Source organism: Spermophilus citellus, assembly GCF_964194105.1.
Source record: "Spermophilus citellus genome assembly, chromosome: 4".
Taxonomy (NCBI): domain Eukaryota; kingdom Metazoa; phylum Chordata; class Mammalia; order Rodentia; family Sciuridae; genus Spermophilus; species Spermophilus citellus.
In genome coordinates, this window is record NC_138185.1 from 199,891,039 (window position 1) to 199,910,875 (window position 19,837).

Genomic DNA, 19,837 nt, shown 5'->3' on the forward strand with positions numbered 1-19,837 from the left:
TTAAAAATTATATCTCTCTTTAAAAAAAAGGTTAGAAAAACCCTAAATCATAACCTCTTTTTTTTCTCCATTTAATATTTTTTAGACATTGATGGACCTTTATTTTGTTCATTTATTTGTATGTGGTGCTGAGAATCGAACCCAGTGCCTCACACATGCTAGGCAAGCACTCTTACCACTGAGCTACAATTGCAGCTCCTTGTAACCTCTTCTTTAAATGCCCTATGACTTCTGAAGCAATACACTTTGAAATGACTTACTACTTGTTTGCTAAATGATGAACCAATGAATAAAAAGAGGGGTAGAAGGAAAGAAGGGTAAGGTGCAGATTATGTGTATTTGATTTTCTCAGACTTCCTTCTTTTCTTCTCTAGCTCCACCTCTTTGCTATCTCACTATTGATGAGCAAATCTGCCAAAAAGGGTGAAAATAGGCATGAAATATGGTGGCAAACATGCCCATGAGTTCTCTCTGTGAGCCTGCATTGGTTAAGTGTTTGATCAGATGGGTGGCACTTCAGGTGGAAAGCAGGCAGTGAGAATATGGTTCTTTGTGCCAGAAACTGCTCTTCCTCTATTCAGTGAGTTGAGCATGGCCAGCACTGGAAGTTTTGTTGCACTGTTCTGGGCTCTCTAGGGGATGCCCAACCACATCTGCTCTCCTTGGTTTGGCTTCCTCAACTGGCATATATCTCTAGAACTTGACCTTGGGCTCCCTCCGGCTCTGCCCTTTTTGTTTGCCTTGGTTTTGTCAAGTGATGCCCACTTGCTAGAGCCTCTCCACTCTTGCTGTTCCTTGAGCTCCAGACCTGAGCTCAGTTCTGTCCTTGCCTGATCCCTCCCATTCTCCACATTCTAGCCTCCTTTAAAGGGTTCTGATACTAGCTCCTGCAGCCAGCTACAGTCTTCTGTCCCAATAACAAAGAGCTAGCTGTGATACCTAAATCTGGAGGAAGTCACCATATTCCATCCTGAGTTTCCTTCTATCTCTCTGACTAAAGCTAAGACTCTTGAAGGCAGAGACAGCCAAATGCACCTTTATTTCTCAATAAATTTTAATGAACATTACCGAAAAAGGAACTTTCAATAATGGCCACATTTCACACCTCTCCTCTCAAGTTTTACTCTGAAGTTACTAATGCTTCTACCAACCAGAATATAATCTAAAGTCAAACCACTAAGTCAACAAATTAATGAATTCTTTTTTTTTAATTTTTAGTTGTAGATGGACACAATACCTTTATTTTATTTACCTATTTTTATGTGGTGTTAAGGATTGAATCCAGTGCCTCACATGTGCTAGGCAAGTGCTCTACCAATGAGCTACAACCCCAGACCTAATGAATTCTTTTTTTTTTTTTTAACAAATTATTTTATTTATTTACTTGTGGTGCTGAGGATTGAACCCAGGGCCTTGCAGGTGCGAGGCGAGCGCTCTAATGCTGAGCCATAACCCCAGCCACTAATTTATTTTTAATAAATTAAAAATGCATTGCATGGGGACACCATGGGGTAATAATGGGTAGGAGTTTGTAATTTGAAGTCACACAGGCCTGGGTCTGCACTTTGGCTTTTTTACTTAGCTAAGTCCTTAGCAAACTGGTCAATGTCTTTGAGCCTCCGAATTTTGCTATAAAGATGGGAGAATAGTCTTCAAGAGGACTGTGGTAAGCATTAGAAATAGTGTATGCAAGGCTGGGGGTGTAGCTCATTAGTAGCACACATAGTGTGCCTGGGGCCCTGGGTTCAATTCCCAGCACTACATACACAAAAAAAGAAAAGAAAAAAGTAGTGTATACAAAGCACTAAGTATGCAAGTCCCAGTAAATGCTAACTATTGTTCTTATTGTTACTAAGGTCAGAAAACTGGGATGCCTCTTTTGGCTTTCTCATTTACTAGCTGTGTGATCTTAGACAAATCCCCCTCTGTAAAATGGAAAGAATAATACCACCTTATCTCAAAGGTTATCAATAAATTCAAATGAGATTAAGTATATGAAAAGTTATTTTATAAACCTTAAGTACCATAGTTACTATCATGTGTTAGAAAATTTAATGCATCTCTGTCCCTTTGGCATTTGAGTTAAAACAAAATAGAAAAAAATAAAACCCAACAGGCAATAAAAATAATTTATTGGAATGGTGGTGCCCTAAAATCCCAGGCAGGATGATCCTAAGTTCAAGGTCAGCCGGAGTAACTTACTGAGACCCTGTTTTAACAAATAAAAAGGGCTGAGGATGTGAATTGGTAGTAGAGTTTTGCCTACAGGTATGAGGCCCTGGTTTCTAATCCTAATATGAAATAAATAGTTAGATATTTTTAGTTAATAGGCTATTTTTATGCTGATGCATGCTACTGAGTTTATAAATTAAAATAGGGTATCTCTTATATTGCTCGAGTCAGGCTAGCCAGGAAGACTAGTTACATAATTTATAGAGAACTTTTTCTAATCCTCTGCTACTATTAAGAAACATACAGCAAAACCTTCTGAATGCCTCCCTCATAATCTTAATTAGAGGTAATTGCTGGGCACAGTGGGGCACATCTGTAATCCTAGTGGCTTGGCGGGCCGAGACAGGAGGATTCCAGGTTCAAAGCCAGCCTCAGCAAAAGCGAGGCGCTAAACAACTCAGTGAGACCCTGTCTCTAAATAAAATACAAAATAGGGAATGTGGCTCAGTGGGTGACTGCCTCTGAGTTTAATCCCCGGTACCCACCCCCCCAACAATATAATAAGAGGTAACAGTTTTTCAATCTCACAAATTGCTTTGACCTAAAAAGATTTTTCAAATTCTTGGGACAGGTGGCCTTCACACCGTTCTGGTAAGTGAGGTTGAAGCTCAAGGCCATGTCTCCCCTCTGGACCTACAGCCTTGCAAGTCCTCCGAAATACCCTCCTTTCTAAGGTCATAGTTCCAATTTTATGAAACCCCCTCTTTTACAGTACAATGAAGGCCATTTGTAGACAGTGGTGCCCATTCTTCAGGGTTTCCATTTATATAACTCTATAAGGATCCCCTTGAAAATGAATAAAAGCTTCCTTGCACCTGCTTGAGGCCCAAGCCAATGAAGGCAATACTTTCATTACCAGGATTCACCCTAGTGTTGTTGGCAAAATAAACTTTCTTCCATGAACACACATTTGTTTACTGCATTAAAAAATGAGAAAAATTATTTCATTGATATAGGTCAATTTGAGCAGGCTGCTCAGGAAATACTGAAGGGAAAATCCTTGTTGCAACATCTTACTAATTGTACAGTGTCCCAGATGCAATAAACTCTAACCAGCTAGTTTTTTTGCTTTTTTACTAGTTGAGTCCTATTAACCACAAATCAAGTCACCTGAAAGGGTGGAGGAAATACAAATTTAAGAGTGGAATAACAAGCATTTGTAGAAAGATTAGTCTTAGTCCCAAGTGAAATCATAAGGCCATTGGGTAGGCATAATAATAAAACCAAGACACAATTTAAAAGGGATCAAAAGAACCCTTGTCTCCTGAGGAAAAAAAGTGTGGGCTATGTCATGTAAGATTGAAAGAATACATGCTGCATTTGATATAACAATTGCTTTCACATAAAGAAACACTTTATGAAGCACAGAAAAATTATATTTTAAAAACCAAGCTCATAGCATTTTTACCATGTTACTGGTTTAGAATATGAACATTCTCTGAGTTTTCAAAATGCAATAAAAAAACTAAAAAAAAACCAGGAACAGAACTTCAAATTTTTCTCTATTCTTTGTCCATGTTTCTCTTTATTAATAGTTTTTTAATCCATAAAATAATTTTATTAAAAGCTCCATTTTTTTTTTTTTGCCTGTTTTGCCATACTAGGGATTGAAACCAGGGCCTTACACATGCTAAGCAAGCACCTTCCCCTGAGCTACATCCCCGGCCCTTGACTATAGTTCTGATGGATGACTTCAGGAAGGGATTTACTGAGAGTAGAGAAACTGTAAATCTCTGATTTAGAATATTAAAAAGCAGCGAAGGGAAGTGAAGACTGAAGGAAAGGAGGGACTAACGGAGAAACCAGGGGGCAGTGGAGGAAGGCCGAGTAGGGCTAGCTGTAGGGGTTTAGCATCAGCTCAATTTCATAAATGCATATTTGGAGACTGAAAATAAATTACACAAAAAGAAAAACCATACCTCTCAAACACAAGCTAACTCACCAGTCAAATAATTAATCATTAAATTTCATCACTTAAGTAAGTTACAAACAGTATTGTGCCTGGATGCAAATCAATGAACTGTTTTTAGGCTTGATTCCATCTGACTCTTCAGCCAGAGGGCCCACCTGCACCATAGGACTGATGTGAGGGTCCTCTCCAGGCACCAGGGGGACTCAGCCACGGCTGCACTGCTAACTACGGCTCATGCTCTCTGCTCAGAGGCAGTTAGCATCCTTTAAGCCCTTGGGTTCCTCATGGATCCAAAGGTCCATTCTCAAGGGGGCTCACAAGAAGACACAGACTGCAGGCTTTGCCTTGCATCACAGCCTTTTGCTTTTCCAAAGAGACGCCACGCCTCAGCCCTTTTCCGAAGATTAGCAAGATTGGGTTTAACCTGTGGAACAAAGAATAATTCCAATTAGCAATATGAAAAGTCTGGTAGCATGAAAGTATTTGAAAATTACAGTTCTTCAAATCTGTTTAGAACTTTAGTTTCCGGACAAAGATTATAGAATTCCATAGGATATTGGGACTGCAAACTTTAAATCTAGATTCTTATCTCTTCACCAATGGGGACAAAACTTTTTTTCATTTTTCTTTATTAAATGAAACAAAGAGTAAAATCAACTGGCTGAGTCAGGAAAAAAGAAGAGCCTTTATAACCTTTAGCAGGAAAAATAAACAAAAGATTTTGGAAAGCAGCAACATGGACATAACTATTTGCTCATGTTCTATTTTTCATTTAAGATTATAATAAGAGGCTGGGGATATAGAGCTCAGTTGGTAGAATGCTTGCCTTGCATGCACAAGGTCCTGGGTTCGATCCTCTGCACCAAAATAAATAAATAAATAAGTGGGGCTGTGGTTGTGGCTCAGCAGTAGAGCACTTGCCTTGCACATATAAGGCACTTGGTTTGATCCTCAGCACCACATAAAAATAAATAAACAAAGCAAGGTATTGTGTCCATCAACAACTAAAAAAATAATTTAAAAAAAGATTATAACAAGAATAGAGCTAAGTGCCCTGATGCACAACTGTAATCCCAGGGGCTGAGGCAGGAGGATCATAAGTTTCAGGACAGCTTTGGCAACTTATTGAGACTCTGTCCAAAATAAAAACAATAATTTAAAAAACAGGGCTGGGAATATAGCTCAGTTCCCCTGAATTCAATCCCCAGCGCTGGGGAAGAAGATTATAATAGGGATAGAAAATGTTCTTAATTTTTGCCACTCTGTGTCTTGATTGCATTATCCACATCATTTTCCATGGCTGCTAGGTAGCCAGGGTCACAGCAATGTAGAGATCTCTTAAAGCCTCATTCCCAGCCTGATAATGATCCTCAGCCACAACTCAAGACATCATTGGAGGGGCTGGGACTGAGGCTGTGGCTCAGTGGTAGAACGCTTGCCTAGCATGTGTGAGGCACTGGGTTTGATTCCCAGCACCACATATAAGTAAATGAATAAAATAAAGGTCTATACATCTAAAAAAAAATTAAAAAAAAAAGACATCATTGGAAGTGGCTAGCCATAGTCACAGGTCACCATTTATAGCACATACTATCAAGAAACTGGATGTTGCGGCTATATTCTACCAATAGTGAACTTTCTGTATTTCTACCAACCTTCTCTACCTCCAAGAAGAACCTCTGCATCTTATCAAACCCAGAGCCATTAGGTAACATATTTCAAGATACACAAATCTATATAGAAGTTAAGCTTAAAAATACAAAGCCATCATGTAGATAATCTAACAGTTTAGTCTAAGTTCCATTTTGAATTTGAGCTGGAAGATGAAATGAGCAAGGCTTTAAATGAAACCTCCAATGCTTGTTTTTCCAAGCTCTCACATTTTGGAAAGGATTAAAACTGACTGCACTTGGATAGCAGGACCTGGAAAATAAAGACAAACTCTCCTTCCTGCTCCTCCTAATCATTAGTGTACCTGTTTCTCCTGCTCCAAGTGGTCTAGGTCAGCTAGTGGCAGCATAGAAGGTCTCCCGTGAGCACACTGGAATGGCAGCTGGCACCATGACAGAGCTTCAATAAGCCGATAGCTCTCTTCTAGGCTCAGACTGTCATTAAATTTGATGGCCCCTAAACAAAAAAGAAACCAGAAGGTTACAGTGTACATGGAAACCAATGTTGACCCTGGGTCAGAGCCAAATATCTGTAAAAAGTAACATTTCCTAGACTTCTTTAATGTGGCTTTCATACTGCTTGGAATAGGCACTAACCGCCAGGGATGAAACTTTACAGCTTCAGGACTGACTGACCTGTCCGTCAGCTTTTCCTTATGGAGTGTTTGTCTAATTCCTATAGGAGGCATTTCTTACCTTGTTAGGATTTTGTTTTCAGGGTTTTTCTAAAAGAAGTATTTTTGCCTACTTATGAGTTTGTGGAGTTGAAGTTACCTTGTGTGCAAGGGTTATCCAACAGCCATCTCCGACTGTTTTCTTTCAATGCCCAGTTTTATTTGTTCCTTTTTTCTAATTTCTGTAATAATCTTCCTAATATAAACCCTCATATTATTAGAACCCACCATTTGTTCCTATATTAATTCAATGTCAAAAATATTTATTAAGCTGGGTGCGGTGGTACATGCCTGTAATCCCAGTGGCTTGGGAGGCTAAAATAGGAGGATTGAGAGTTCAAAGCCAGCCTCAGCAACGGTGAGGTGCTTAGCAACTCAATGAGACCCTGTCTCTAAATAAAATACAAAATAGGGCTGGGGATGTGGCTCAGTGGTCCAGTGCCCAGGAGTTCAATCCCTGGTGCCCCGCCCTTACCCCAAAATTTCATCCTGCTGAAACTGGTCAGCCCTTCTCATCCTACGGAGGTAAATGCCTACCGAGCCTTCATAGGTAGTGGCCACAGGTTTGAAACGGGGCTTGGGAGAGACAGTAAGGACCCACCCATTGCATTGGTCGCCCAGCAAAGGGAAACGAACTGTCGCCATTTGCAAGAGATACCACCATGGCAGAGAACTGACGTCATCAGACTGCGGTGGAAGAGATAACTTCATCGAAACCTGCGGCTACAGGTGTGTAATTCCCTAGTCTTCCCTCTCCACACATCAGGGAAACCTTAAGGGCCCCTCCCAGCTCTCCCGTGAGCACGATAGCCAGACGATAGCCAGACCGAGGGAATCAGAGGTGGCGCGGGACCCGCGGCGCGGAACTACCGCTCCCACCAGTGCTGACAGCTGAGGTCTCTTGCACCAGCTACCAGAGGCGTGGCTACCGGAGGGCAAATAAAATTCGCTGAGGATTCTCAGCCCCAAGCTCTACAAACTTAGGGTCTGAGGGAATGGCAAACTGGAAGAGTGTGCCCAGTCGTTCATGAAAACAGGGCTCCCAGGAGCAGCAGACCTGGCGTGTAGCCAGTATTGTGGTGAGCGGCACCCGTGAGAGGGGCCTGGCTAGAGGAAAAGTGGGAAGTGACTAGACACAAGAGGAGGCACTAGGCACTCAGGATTGGAGACTGGCCCAGTCTGGGAGGAGCTGCTGGACAGTGATTGGTTCCCCGCGTATTGACAGGAGAAACTTGGCCTGGTGGGCACAGCGCCACCTACTGGAAGAGAAGTTAATCAAACTCTAAGACTGCATTTATTAGTTTTTTTTTCTTTTTTTCTTTTCTCTCTTTTTTTTTTTTTTGATTTGGGTTTTTCTTTCATTTTTATTTTTCTTTCTTGTTGTTTTTTTAAAATTTTTTAAATAATTTTTTAAATTTTTTTCCTTCTAATTTTAATTTTTTTAAATTATTTAAAAAATTTTTTTTTTCTTTTTTTATTTCCTATTTTTTTTCTTCTTTTGTCTTTTCATTTCTTTTCAATTATCTTATCCCCCCTTCCTTGAATTCTACCTGATTACTCTCATTCTCTTTAGTGACTTCTTCCCTTCCCTTCTAATACCTTTCCTCCCAAGCATCTAATAAATTTATAGGAGTAAACAGTAACTCATCAGTCAAACAGAACAAGAAGTAACATGAGCAGCTTCAAAAAGCAAGGAAGAAAAGTAGTACAAACAATGCAGGACAGCCTAAATATTAAGGAGGACCTAAAGTCATCAGAAAAATGGTCATATAAAGAACTCAAGGAACACCTTAGACAGATGGAATGGAACCTTAAAGAGGATACAAGACAGCAAATTCAAGCAGCAAAAGAACACATTGAGAATGAATTACATAAACAGATAAAAGAAGAAGTTAAGCATCTCTATCAGGAGATAGAGATTATAAAAAATAATCAAACAATAATTCTAGAAATGAAGGAAACGATAAACCAAATTAAAAACTCAATTGAGAGTATCACTAACAGAGTGGAGCAAGTAGAAGCCAGAACGTCAGATAATGAAGACAAAATATATCATCTTGAAAAGAGTCTAGCCAACTCAGAAAGGCTGGTAAAAAATCACGAGAAAAACATCCAAGAGTTATGGGATAACATAAAAAAACCAAACTTACGAGTCATCGGGATAGAAGAAGGTACAGAGATTCAAACCAAGGGAATGAGTAACCTGCTGAATGAAATAATTACAGAAAACTTTCCAGAAATTAAAAAGGAAACAGATATACAAATTGAAGATGCATACAGGACACCGAGCACACAAAATCACAGTAGACCAACGCCAAGACACATTGTTATGAAGATATCCAATATACAGAACAAAGAGAAAATATTAAAAGTTACAAGAGAAAGGAGACAGATTACATTCAGGGGTAAACCAATAAGGTTAACAACGGATTTTTCATCACAGACACTGAAAGCAAGAAGGTCATGGAACAATGTATTTCAAACACTGAAAGACAATGGATGCCAACCAAGAATTCTGTATCCAGCAAAATTAAGCTTCAGGTATGACAACGAAATAAAAATCTTTCATGATAAACAAAAGTTAAAAGAATTTGCAGCCAGAAAACCAGCATTGCAAAGCATTTTGAGCAAAACACTACACGAGGAAGAAATGAAAAATAATAACCAAAACCATCAGTAGGAAGTGCCTCGGTAAAGACAGAGGGCGAGGGGAAAGATAATCATGGAGAAACAAACTAAATTTTTTAAAAAAAGGATAAATAATCAAACATGGATGGAAGTACAAACCATATATCAATAGTAACTCTGAATGTTAATGGCTTAAATTCTCCAATAAAGCGACATAGGCTGGTATCATGGATTAAAAAAAACAAATCCAACAATATGCTGCCTCCAGGAGACACATCTGATTGGAAAAGACATACACAGGCTGAAGGTGAAAGGATGGGAAAAAATATACCATGCACACGGTCCTCGTAAGCAAGCAGGGGTGGCCATCCTCATATTGAATAAAATCGACTTCAAGACTAAGTTAATCAAAAGGGATAAAGAAGGACATTATATACTGTTAAAAGGAACCATTCACCAACAAGACATAACAATTATCAATATTTATGCACCAAATAATGGTGCTGCGACATTCATAAAACAAATTCTCCTCAAGTTCAAGAATCAAATAGACCACAACACAATAATTATGGGTGACTTCAACACACCTCTCTCACCATTGGACAGATCCTCCAAACAAAAGTTGAATAAAGAAACTATAGAACTCAATATCACAATCAATAACCTAGACTTAACTGACATATATAGAATATATCAACCATCATCAAATGGATATACTTTTTTCTCAGCAGCACATGGATCCTTCTCAAAAACAGACCATATTTTATGCCATAGGGCAACCCTCAGTAAATATAAAGGGGTGGAGATAATACCTTGCATTTTATCTGATCATAATGGAATGAAACTGGAAATCAATGATAAAAGAAGGAAGGAAATATCCTACATCACATGGAAAATGAACAATATGTTACTGAATGATCAATGGGTTACAGAAGACATAAAGGAGGAAATCAAAAAATTCTTAGAGATAAATGAAAATACAGACACAACATATCGGAATCTATGGGACACAATGAAAGCAGTTTTAAGAGGAAAATTCATTGCCTGGTGGTCATTCCTCAAAAAAAGAAAAAACCAACAAATAAATGAGCTCACACTTCATCTCAAAGCCCTAGAAAAGGAAGAGCAAAACAACAGCAAATGTAGCAGAAGGTAAGAAATAATTAAAATCAGAGCGGAAATCAATGAAATTGAAACAAAAGAAACTACTGAAAAAATTAACAAAACTAAAAGTTGGTTCTTCGAAAAAATAAATAAGATCAACAGACCTTTAGCCATGCTAACGAAGAGAAGAAGAGAGAGAACTCAAATTACTAACATACGGGATGAAAAAGGCAATATCACAACAGATGCTACAGAAATACAGAAGACAATTAGAAATTATTTTGAAAACCTATATTCCAATAAAATAGAAGATAGTGAAGACATCGATAAATTTCTTAAGTCATATGATTTGCCCAGACTGAGTCAGGAGGATACACACAATTTGAACAGACCAATATCAATGGATGAAATTAAAGAAGCCATCAAAAGACTACCAACCAAGAAAAGCCCAGGACCGGATGGGTATACAGCGGAGTTTTACAAAACCTTTAAAGAAGAATTAATACCAATAATTTTGGTGGGACTGCAAATTGGTGCGGCCAATTTGGAAAGCAGTTTGGAGATTCCTGGGAAAGATGGGAATGGAACCACCATTTGACCCTGCTATTGCCCTTCTCGGACTATTCCCTGAAGACCTTAAAAGAGCATGCTACAGGGATACTGCCACATCGATGTTCATAGCAGCACAATTCACAGTAGCTAGACTGTGGAACCAACCCAGATGCCCTTCAATAGATGAATGGATAAAAAAAATGTGGCATCTATACACAATGGAGTACTATGCAGCAATAAAAAATGACAAAATCATAGAATTTGCAGGGAAATGGATGGCACTAGAGCAGATTATGCTTAGTGAAGCTAGCCAATCCCTAAAAAACAAATACCAAATGTCTTCTTTTATATAATGAGAGCAACTATGAACAGAGCAGGGAGGAAGAGCAGGAAGAAAAGATTAACATTAAACAGAGACATGAGATGGGAGGGAAGGGGAGAGAAAAGGGAAATTGCATGGAAATGGAGACCCTCATTGCTATACAAAATTACATATAAGAGGTTGTGAGGGGAATGGGAAAATAAACAAGGAGAGAAATGAATTACAGTAGATGGGGTAGAGAAAGAAGATGGGAAGGGAGGGGAGGGGGGATAGTAGGGGATAGGAAAGGTAGCAGAATACAACAATTACTAATAGGGCATTATGTAAAATTGTGGATGTGTAACCGACGTGATTCTGCAATCTGCATTTGGGGTAAAATTGGGGGTTCATAACCCACTTCAATCTAATGTATGAAATATGATATGTCAAGAGCTTTGTAATGTTGTGAACCAATAAAAAAAAAAGAACGAATTAAAAAAAGTGGAAAAAAAAATTTACATCTGTAATAGGGTGCACATCACCAGTTTTAAAATGCAAAATCTTGTCAGGCACACTTGTAATCCCAGACAAAAAAAAAAAAAAAAGAAAAGTGGTATATGCCTGTGATCCTAGAGACAAGGGAGGACGACAAGTTCAAGGCCAGCCTGGGCAACTTAGCAAAATCCTGTCTCAAAAATGGCTGGGGAAGTAGCTCAGTGGTAGAGTGCCTCTGGGTTCAGTCCCCTGTACACACCACCCCAAATAGGGGCAATAATGAGGGAGTGAAGGGTGGACAGTGAAGTCAGATCAAATGAGACAGATTTAGGTTACATTTTGAAGATAGCAATAATGATATTTGATTATCGAGTAGCTATGAGGAATAAGGATAAGATAAAGGAGCAAAAGACTGGAGGATATTTATAGGAGGTAGATTAATGATGGATCACAGGAGGTGAAGAGAGAAGACTGATGGACAGGGATAAAAGGGTCAGTGGATTGGAGACTTCAATGTGTAGCTGTCATGATCCCTAAAGTATCTCCAATACCATTCCACATTTCATTATCTTTGACTGAAGAACCCTCTAATGTGCCTCTAATGCTTTCTGTATCAAGTCTAAAGGGGTTGCTGTGTCCTAGGCTTCTGCTCTCTCTTACCAACCCAATTTCTTGGTGTTCTTTGCACAGCCTGCTTCCTCTCCCTGTGGTAAACTCCCCCTTCCAGGAGATGAACGGGATCCATCACCCTCTGCTCATTCAAAACTCAGCTCCGTTTGTGCCTCCTGTAACAGTCACTCCTCCAGCACATGTGCAAATATGTAACAACAAATCCCACTGTTATGCATAATTGTAATGCATTCATTTAAAAGAAGTCACTCCTCTGCTCACGAAAGTCAGTGTTGGCATCACACTTTGTAAAATTTTTTAGGCTTTGCTTTTGTGTACTCAGTTTTTCTTTCTTTTTAAAATCTAAATCATACTCTCTGAGGAGAAGCAGAAACATTCATCTGCTTCTTTCTCAGTCACTGCACTGAGGCCAGTGCTCAGCACCTGGATGACTCCACAGCTGGCTGTTGAGGCTCTTACCATGGCAGGCTTGGGAGGCCAACACCTTCTGGACGGTCAGTGGCAAAGTCCCCTGGATGCTTCCTGTGGCCTGGAGCAGCTATGTTTTTTTGTTTTTTTTAAGAGAGAGAGAGAGAGAGAGAGAGAGAGAGAGAGAGAGAGAGAGGTTTTAATATATATATATATATATATTTTTAGTTTTTGGCGGACACAACATCTTTGTTTGTATTGTGGTGCTAAGGATCGAACCTGGGCCGCACGCATGCCAGGCGAGCGCGCTACCGCTTGAGCCACATCCCTAGCCCGCAGCTATGTTATTACATGAGAAGGAAATGAGACAATGAAGCCTTTTATGTGTGGCACTCTGTGTGAAACCTCGAGAGAAAAGCTTACCTCCACTTGTTCTTGAACAAATTCCTACAAATCAAAAAAGGAAACCAGGCATTAGTCCACTGTTATATTATACCAGCCCTTCAGTATTTACAGGTTATCCCAATTATCTCCTTTAAGACATGCTTCCTGAAGAAGAGAGTTCCAGCGATACAGCACTTAGGTACAGATTTATTTTGTTGTAAGACTGTCTATTTGTATGTGTAATCTTGGCCACAACAAGTGTAATGTTACACACAAGATGAGAATAAATACACAAAAATCATCAACACACTGTGCACTGTCACTTGTTTAGATATTACAAGCAGAAATAAATTTACTTCCCACAGTCTTTTTTGGGAACAATTCCCTTCATGTCAACAAGCTCTTTTTCTAAAGAAGTTTCTCCTCTCCTGGATATCTCTGCCCCTGGGGTGACCTTTTCAACAGTTAAGTATCCATACATACTACAAAAGAACTTTAAAGAAATTCAAACCCAGCATTATTTAATGGTACCAATTTGTTTAACCTCTCGAGGAAAGAAAATTGTTGGGAGATTCAGCACATTTAATGATTTCTTTATAAGAAAACTAGATTTCTTTACTCATGGAAATGGCAATGTAAAAATCATCTTCCTAAGATTACAACAGGGTGATTTTCTTTTTAAATCAAACTCAGAACACTCTCTTCTCTCTTTCCTATATATTCTAGTTGACCAAATTTATAAATGAGCACTGTTACCAAGAGCCACATGATAAATACTATATATGAACCACATATTTTCCCAAACAAACCTAAATAGAAAGATGAAACACCCATTTACTAACAAAGCTTGGTATGGATGGAAATCAAACCTAATTTCTTTACTGTTCTCTTTTGTGTATGTATATCTGAGTCTGTAAAACATCAATTTGTAAGTCTGATGAGGGGAAGAAGGGTCTAATTCTCAGCTTATTTCCCATTTCAATGGTTCAAGTAATACTGTATAATTTAAATAATGTTTAAAAGCTCATTCAGCAGACTGGAATACAGAGTGTTATAGAAGGATGTATTAAATGTTCTTTCAACTGCTAGGATTCAAAGAGTTACCACCTCAAAACACCAAACTGTTCCAGCTTCTTCCAGAATCAACAAAATCTCTCTTGATCAGTCTGATCAGATTTCAGAAAATCTTGATTATCTGAAACTGTAAGCTTTGTTTCAATTTGAAGTAAACTCTGTAAAAGTAGTCTTTGAAGTCGCTCTAGGAAAAGTTTTTATTATAATTTTCCAGTTACATTTTTAGGGGTTGAAGTACAATACAAGATTCTAACAGATCCTATCTTTTGGATTTAAGACAATTTGGAAATGAGCTCTGTGGAGAAAAGAGGTCTGCTGAGAGCAAAGCAAAGTTTGCCAGATCAAAAGGCAACTGTGGGAAGGTTAGGATCCAGGTAGTCCACAAATTGCCTCTTGCTCTTGTACATCCGTCCTCTCACCTGTAGCCTAATCACACTTGTGTCTCTCCCGTCTTAAACAAAACTCCTTCCTCAGCCCTCTGTCCTGCCCTCCACTTCTTGACCTTCCCTAATGGTTAGTTGTCCCACATCTCTCTTTGTTTGTCTAGCCAAAGCTGATGGAAGAATAGTCTACCTGCCTCATTCCTTTCCTTTTGTTCACTCCTGTCCCCCATTCTGTCTTCTGCCCCACTTCATTCTCAAGAGGGGATTCTACAAGATGACCACTGTCCTCAAGACAGCTAAACCCAACTTCTCAGGCTTTGTTTTATAGCCAGTTATCGTCTCTTCTTGCTTACAACTTCTCTTCATTTTGGCAATGTTACTTTTTCTGGATTTCATCCTTCCTTAATCATTTTCATCCATCTCTTTTCAGCAATCACTTTCCAGACCCTTGACAAACATACACACGGTGATGCTGGTGTTCCTTTTGCTCTCTCCATTTTTTGCTCTTCCAGTTCTCCCTGGACAATCACTTCCTTTCTCTAGACCCTTCTCCAGTCTCTGATATTGCCAAAATGTACAAGCTCTTGACTACAGCCCAGATTTCTCTTCCAAGTGCTAGCTCTGTAGGTCAGCCCACCCGCTGGGTGTCCCATGAAGACACATTCAGTGTGTCCACACCAAGATCATAATCCAACTCCTGGCCAGATGTGCTTCCCTTCTCTATTCCTGTGTCTGTTAATGACACCTCCATCCTTCTGTCCTCAGGTTAGAACCCTTGGAATCCCTGGTAATATGTTTTCTCCTTCATCACCAGGTCTTATTGATTCTATCTACCAAATTAGGTCTCTCAAATATGTCCCTCCTTTCCATTGGCTGACTTAGTCAAATCCTCATCCTCTCCTATTTGACCAAGTGCAATCGCCCCTCAACGGCTCTCTCTGCCTCACATCTCCTCCAGATCAACCTATCACAGAATTTAGCCACTAAATCTATCTTCTACTTTTTATTTTAGAGATCAGTGAAGTCACTCAGATTACTAGGCAAATGGACTGATTTGCCTGTGCTCCAAATAGAAAGTGCTAGAGAAAAAGGAATATAAAATCATAAGGAAAAAATAACAAGCAGATTTGAAAAAAGAACCAAACAAAACTTCTGGAAATAAAAAAAAATAGTAGTTGAAGTAAAAAGACTCAGTGTATAAATATATAATTAAAAAGCAAATGAAGACAGACTTTAGTTCACTGGAAGACATACAAGGAAATTTCCCAGAATGTACTAGAGATAAAGCAATGGGAAATGTGAAAGAGTCTGAAACATGGAGACTACACAGATAAGATCCAGCAGATTTCTTACAGGAGTGGGGGCAAGGGGTGCAGAGCAGCAATACTGGAAGCAACAATGATGTACACTTTCCACACTGAAGAAGCAGATGAATCTCAAGAAAGAAATGAAAACAAATCTATACTAATACATCATAATGAAACTGCAGAACACCAAAGATAAATACAAAAATCCAAAAGCGGGGCTGGGGGTTGTGGCTCAGTGGTAGAGCGCTCGCCTAGCACACATGAGGAACTGGATTCCATCCTCAGCACCACATAAAAGAAAATCTAAGAAGCAACCAGGGGGAAATCAGATTACCCACAGAGTAGTGATAATTAGACTGACTGAACTTCAGCGGCAAAAAAAAAAAAAAAAAAAGAAAGTCAAAAGTAGTGGAATATTTCCAAAATATTAAAGGATAAATGGTGATGTTTTCAGCTAGGCAATCTTGCAAGTATGAAAGCAAAATAAAGAATTTTCAAAGACAGCTTATAATTCATGGATTCTTAACAAAATAACTTTTAAAAAATTTATTTTGGTAAAAAGAAAACCACCCAGAAGTAATAAGTAGGATATAGGAGGCAAGAGCAAACAAAGACTCTGATAAATATTTTGGTTAATTTCAGTGTTATTGAATTCATGATCATTGAAGTCTTAAAAACAAGGTGGAAATAAAATATTAAACAAAAACATGGAAGATGAGAAGGAAATGATGGCAGATAAAGGGAATGTTTATATACAGTTTAGGAAGAGGACAGAGAAAAAAAATTACCTTTAAACTTTGCTAACTATGCATGTAAAAATTCAAGACTAGTCTCTAAAAGGATATGAATGGAGTATCTAACGTCTAAATCAGTAGAGAAAAAAGGGAAAGCTATAATGGAAAACAAGATGGCTGGGGAAGCAACAAAACAAAATAAATTATATTTGTTGTAAAAAATATGAAATAAAGTAAGAAGTAATGGTCCTTCCTAACACCTCCAGGGCCACATTCCAGCTGTGGCTTCTGAACCTCTGCTAAAACATATAAATAGAGTAACCATATTTAAAAATACAATCTCAAATGTATCTTTTTTTTGGTACTGGGGATTGAAATCAGGGGCACTTGACCACTGAACTACATCCTCAGTCCTATTTTATATTTATTTAGAGACAGGGTCTCACTCAGTTGCTTAATACCTTGCTTTTTGCTGAGGCTGGCTTTGAATTCACAATCCTCTTGTCTAAACCTCCCACGCCACTAGGATTACAGGTATATGCCACCATGCCCACCTCAAATATATCTTTTTTTTTTTTTTCCTCTGCAGTACTGGAAAGGTCTCACACACATTATGCAAGTGTTCTATTACTGAGCTACATTCCTGGCCCTTTTTATTTTGAAAGAGTCTTGCTAAATTGCTCAAGCTGGCCTTGAACTCGTGATCCTGGTGCCTCAGCTTCACAAGCAGCAGGCATTAAAGATGTGTGCCACTGTGCCTGGTTCAAATGTATTTTACTCTACTGCTTAAAATTCCTCATCGGCTGACCAGAGGATGAAACACAAGCACCCATATAAAAAGCTAAATTCCTTTATGATTCATCTTGGTAACCTACCTACCTTCATCTACTCCTAACACTCCCCCATATATATCTTAATTGGAGCTATATCTGTTAATAGTTCCCCCCATATAGATCTGTTTTAAGTCTCTGACATTGGTTCTCTGTCAAGAATGCTTTTCTCTCCTCTTCTGTATCTGGAAGATTCTACCTTTCTACAAAACCTTTCTTAAGAAAACTGTATTTTGCCAGGTGTGGTAGCAAATACCTATAATTCCAGTGACTCAGAAGGCTGAAGCAGGAGGATCACAAGTTTGAGGTCAGCCTCAGCAATTCAGCAAGGCCCTAAGTAACTTAGCGAGTCTCTGTCTCAAATAAAAAACAACAAAGGGCTAGAGATGTGACTCAATGGTTAAGCACCTCTGGGTTCAATCCATTGTTTAAAAAAAAAAAACAGAAAGAAAGAAAAGGAAGGAAAGAAGGAAGGAAGGAAGAAAGAGGGAGGAAAGAAAACAAAACAGACTTTTTGTGGCAATTTCCTTCACTTCCCCTCCCTGGGCACAGTAATCATTTTGTACTTCCATAACACTTTTTAAACAAATCTCTACTAGCCAAATTTCATTGTACTATAATTATCCAAATCTTCCTCCTCACTTTGAGCCAATGCACCTTTGAATTTCTAGCACCTTGCAAACTGCTAGCAAACTCAGTAAATGCATGTTAAAATACCAAAAAATATAGAGATTCTCCACAAAATTTGAGGTTTCACTCAGCAGTCTCCTCAACAATGGAAGCTGTCTCACCTCCACAATACTCTTGGTCACAGTAGATCTTCCTCTTCGAAGTTCATTGGCTTCTCTTTCCACAAAACAGAGTGGTACTTTTCCCACAAGGACCAGAGAATTAGTAGTGTCTGGAAAGATAAATTCAAGGCCCAGATCTTCCAGATTTTTGTGGTAATACCTAAAGAAATAGCCTCAAATGTAAACGTTTTACTTCACTGACATTTCAGTTCTAGTTCCAAGTACTTGATAGTTTCTTAAAAATTGCCATAAGCGGGCTGGGGATGTGGCTCAAGTGGTAGCGTGCTCGCCTGGCATGCATGCGGCCCGGGTTCGATCCTCAACACCACATACAAACAAAGATGTTGTGTCCGCCGAAAAAATTAAAAAAAATTGCCATAAGCTTTAAAAGCTGTATTGTTTTCCCCATACTTATATGTTTGTTTGGGATTTTATTCTCAAATTTCCTTTTTGAACTACAGTAGTTCCCTTCTTATCCACATTTCCACTTTCCAAGATTTCAGTTACTTGTGGGCAGCCATGATACAAAAATATTAAATGGAAAATTCCAAAAATAAATAATTAAAAAAAATTTTTTAGGTGCTGGGGGCTGCACCTAGGGCTTTTCACATGCTAAGCATGTGCTCTACCACTGACTACCTTCCCAGCACAAGTTTTAAACTGCATGCCATTCTCAGTAGCATAGGAAGATCTCATGCTGTCCCACAAAATCATCCTTGTGTCCCACACATCCATGTGCTGTATGCACCACGCACCTGACAGTCATTTAGCAGCCATCTCAGTTATCAGATTAACTGTCTCGGGATTTTGTTATTGGTTCCAAGTGGCCCCTAGTTTACTTAATAATGACCCCAAAACACAATAGTCGTGATACAAACAAAGGAGGCACTAGAGCATGAAATATGGAAAGATAGATTAACTCTGACATATATGGCCATGCTTTGGGGCACATAGGAAAAACAATATATGCAGGTTCAGTACTATCCATTTTTTCAAGAATCCACTGGGGGTCCTGGAACATATCCTTGACACTAAGATAATCAATTTGTCTCAAAATCTTGTTCCTAAGTTTTTATTCTTCACTGGGGAACAGTGCTAACTTCTTGTTGAAGGCACAAGATAAGGTCTGAAAATGCTCTGAATCAGCATTAAAGCAGGGGGGTAATTAACAGCCAGAAAATGATAAGTCCTGATTAACAGGGGACATAAATAAAGGAATCTGCCTCAAGTATAAATTATGCCCAGGGAGAAAGATGTATTGGCAGCACCAGATTCCCAAACTTGAACTAAATTGATAGACAATCATATTTTTCATTTTTAACAACTTGTGCTGTCCAAAAGGGGGGAAATGTCCTATCTTGTGACTCACTTTATGATTTGTCCCTTCTTGCATCTCAGTGTTTTACTTTCTTCCTAATATGATTATGGTAATGAAAAATCTAGAATAAATCAAGACAAAGCAGAATGGAAGCAATTACTGCACTTACTTTGCCTTCAGAAACAGCAGAGCACAAACACTGTTCTAAGCCAACTCCTGGAAAAAATTACGAGGGCAACTCTATCCTATACTCAACAGCTGTGACACAGTGGAAAGAACGGCATCTGGAGTCAGAACTGCCATGGAGTGCTTGCTCTGCCACTTTATAATCGTTATGACCGTGGACAAGCCATCATGTGAACTTCTCTTGGTCTCAGTTTCCTCTTATGAACATGGAACAATAGTCATGT

General features: G+C 38.9%; 1 protein-coding gene across 3 annotated transcripts in view; it reads right to left on the reverse strand.

Moving 5' to 3' along the window:
• Positions 1–20: 20 nt before the first annotated feature.
• Positions 21–19,837, reverse strand: part of MLH3 (mutL homolog 3) — a 40,366-nt gene continuing 20,549 nt past the window's right edge. For all 3 annotated transcript variants that reach the window (XM_081292562.1, XM_081292561.1, XM_081292563.1), the window contains 5 exons: positions 18,110–18,269; positions 13,030–13,053; positions 12,658–12,736; positions 6,120–6,271; positions 21–4,568 (listed from right to left, as the gene is read on the reverse strand). In XM_081292562.1, the coding sequence (XP_081148688.1) occupies positions 4,449–4,568; positions 6,120–6,271; positions 12,658–12,736; positions 13,030–13,053; positions 18,110–18,269 (535 nt within the window). In that variant the 3' untranslated portion in view covers positions 21–4,448. The remainder of the gene's footprint in view (positions 4,569–6,119; positions 6,272–12,657; positions 12,737–13,029; positions 13,054–18,109; positions 18,270–19,837) is intronic.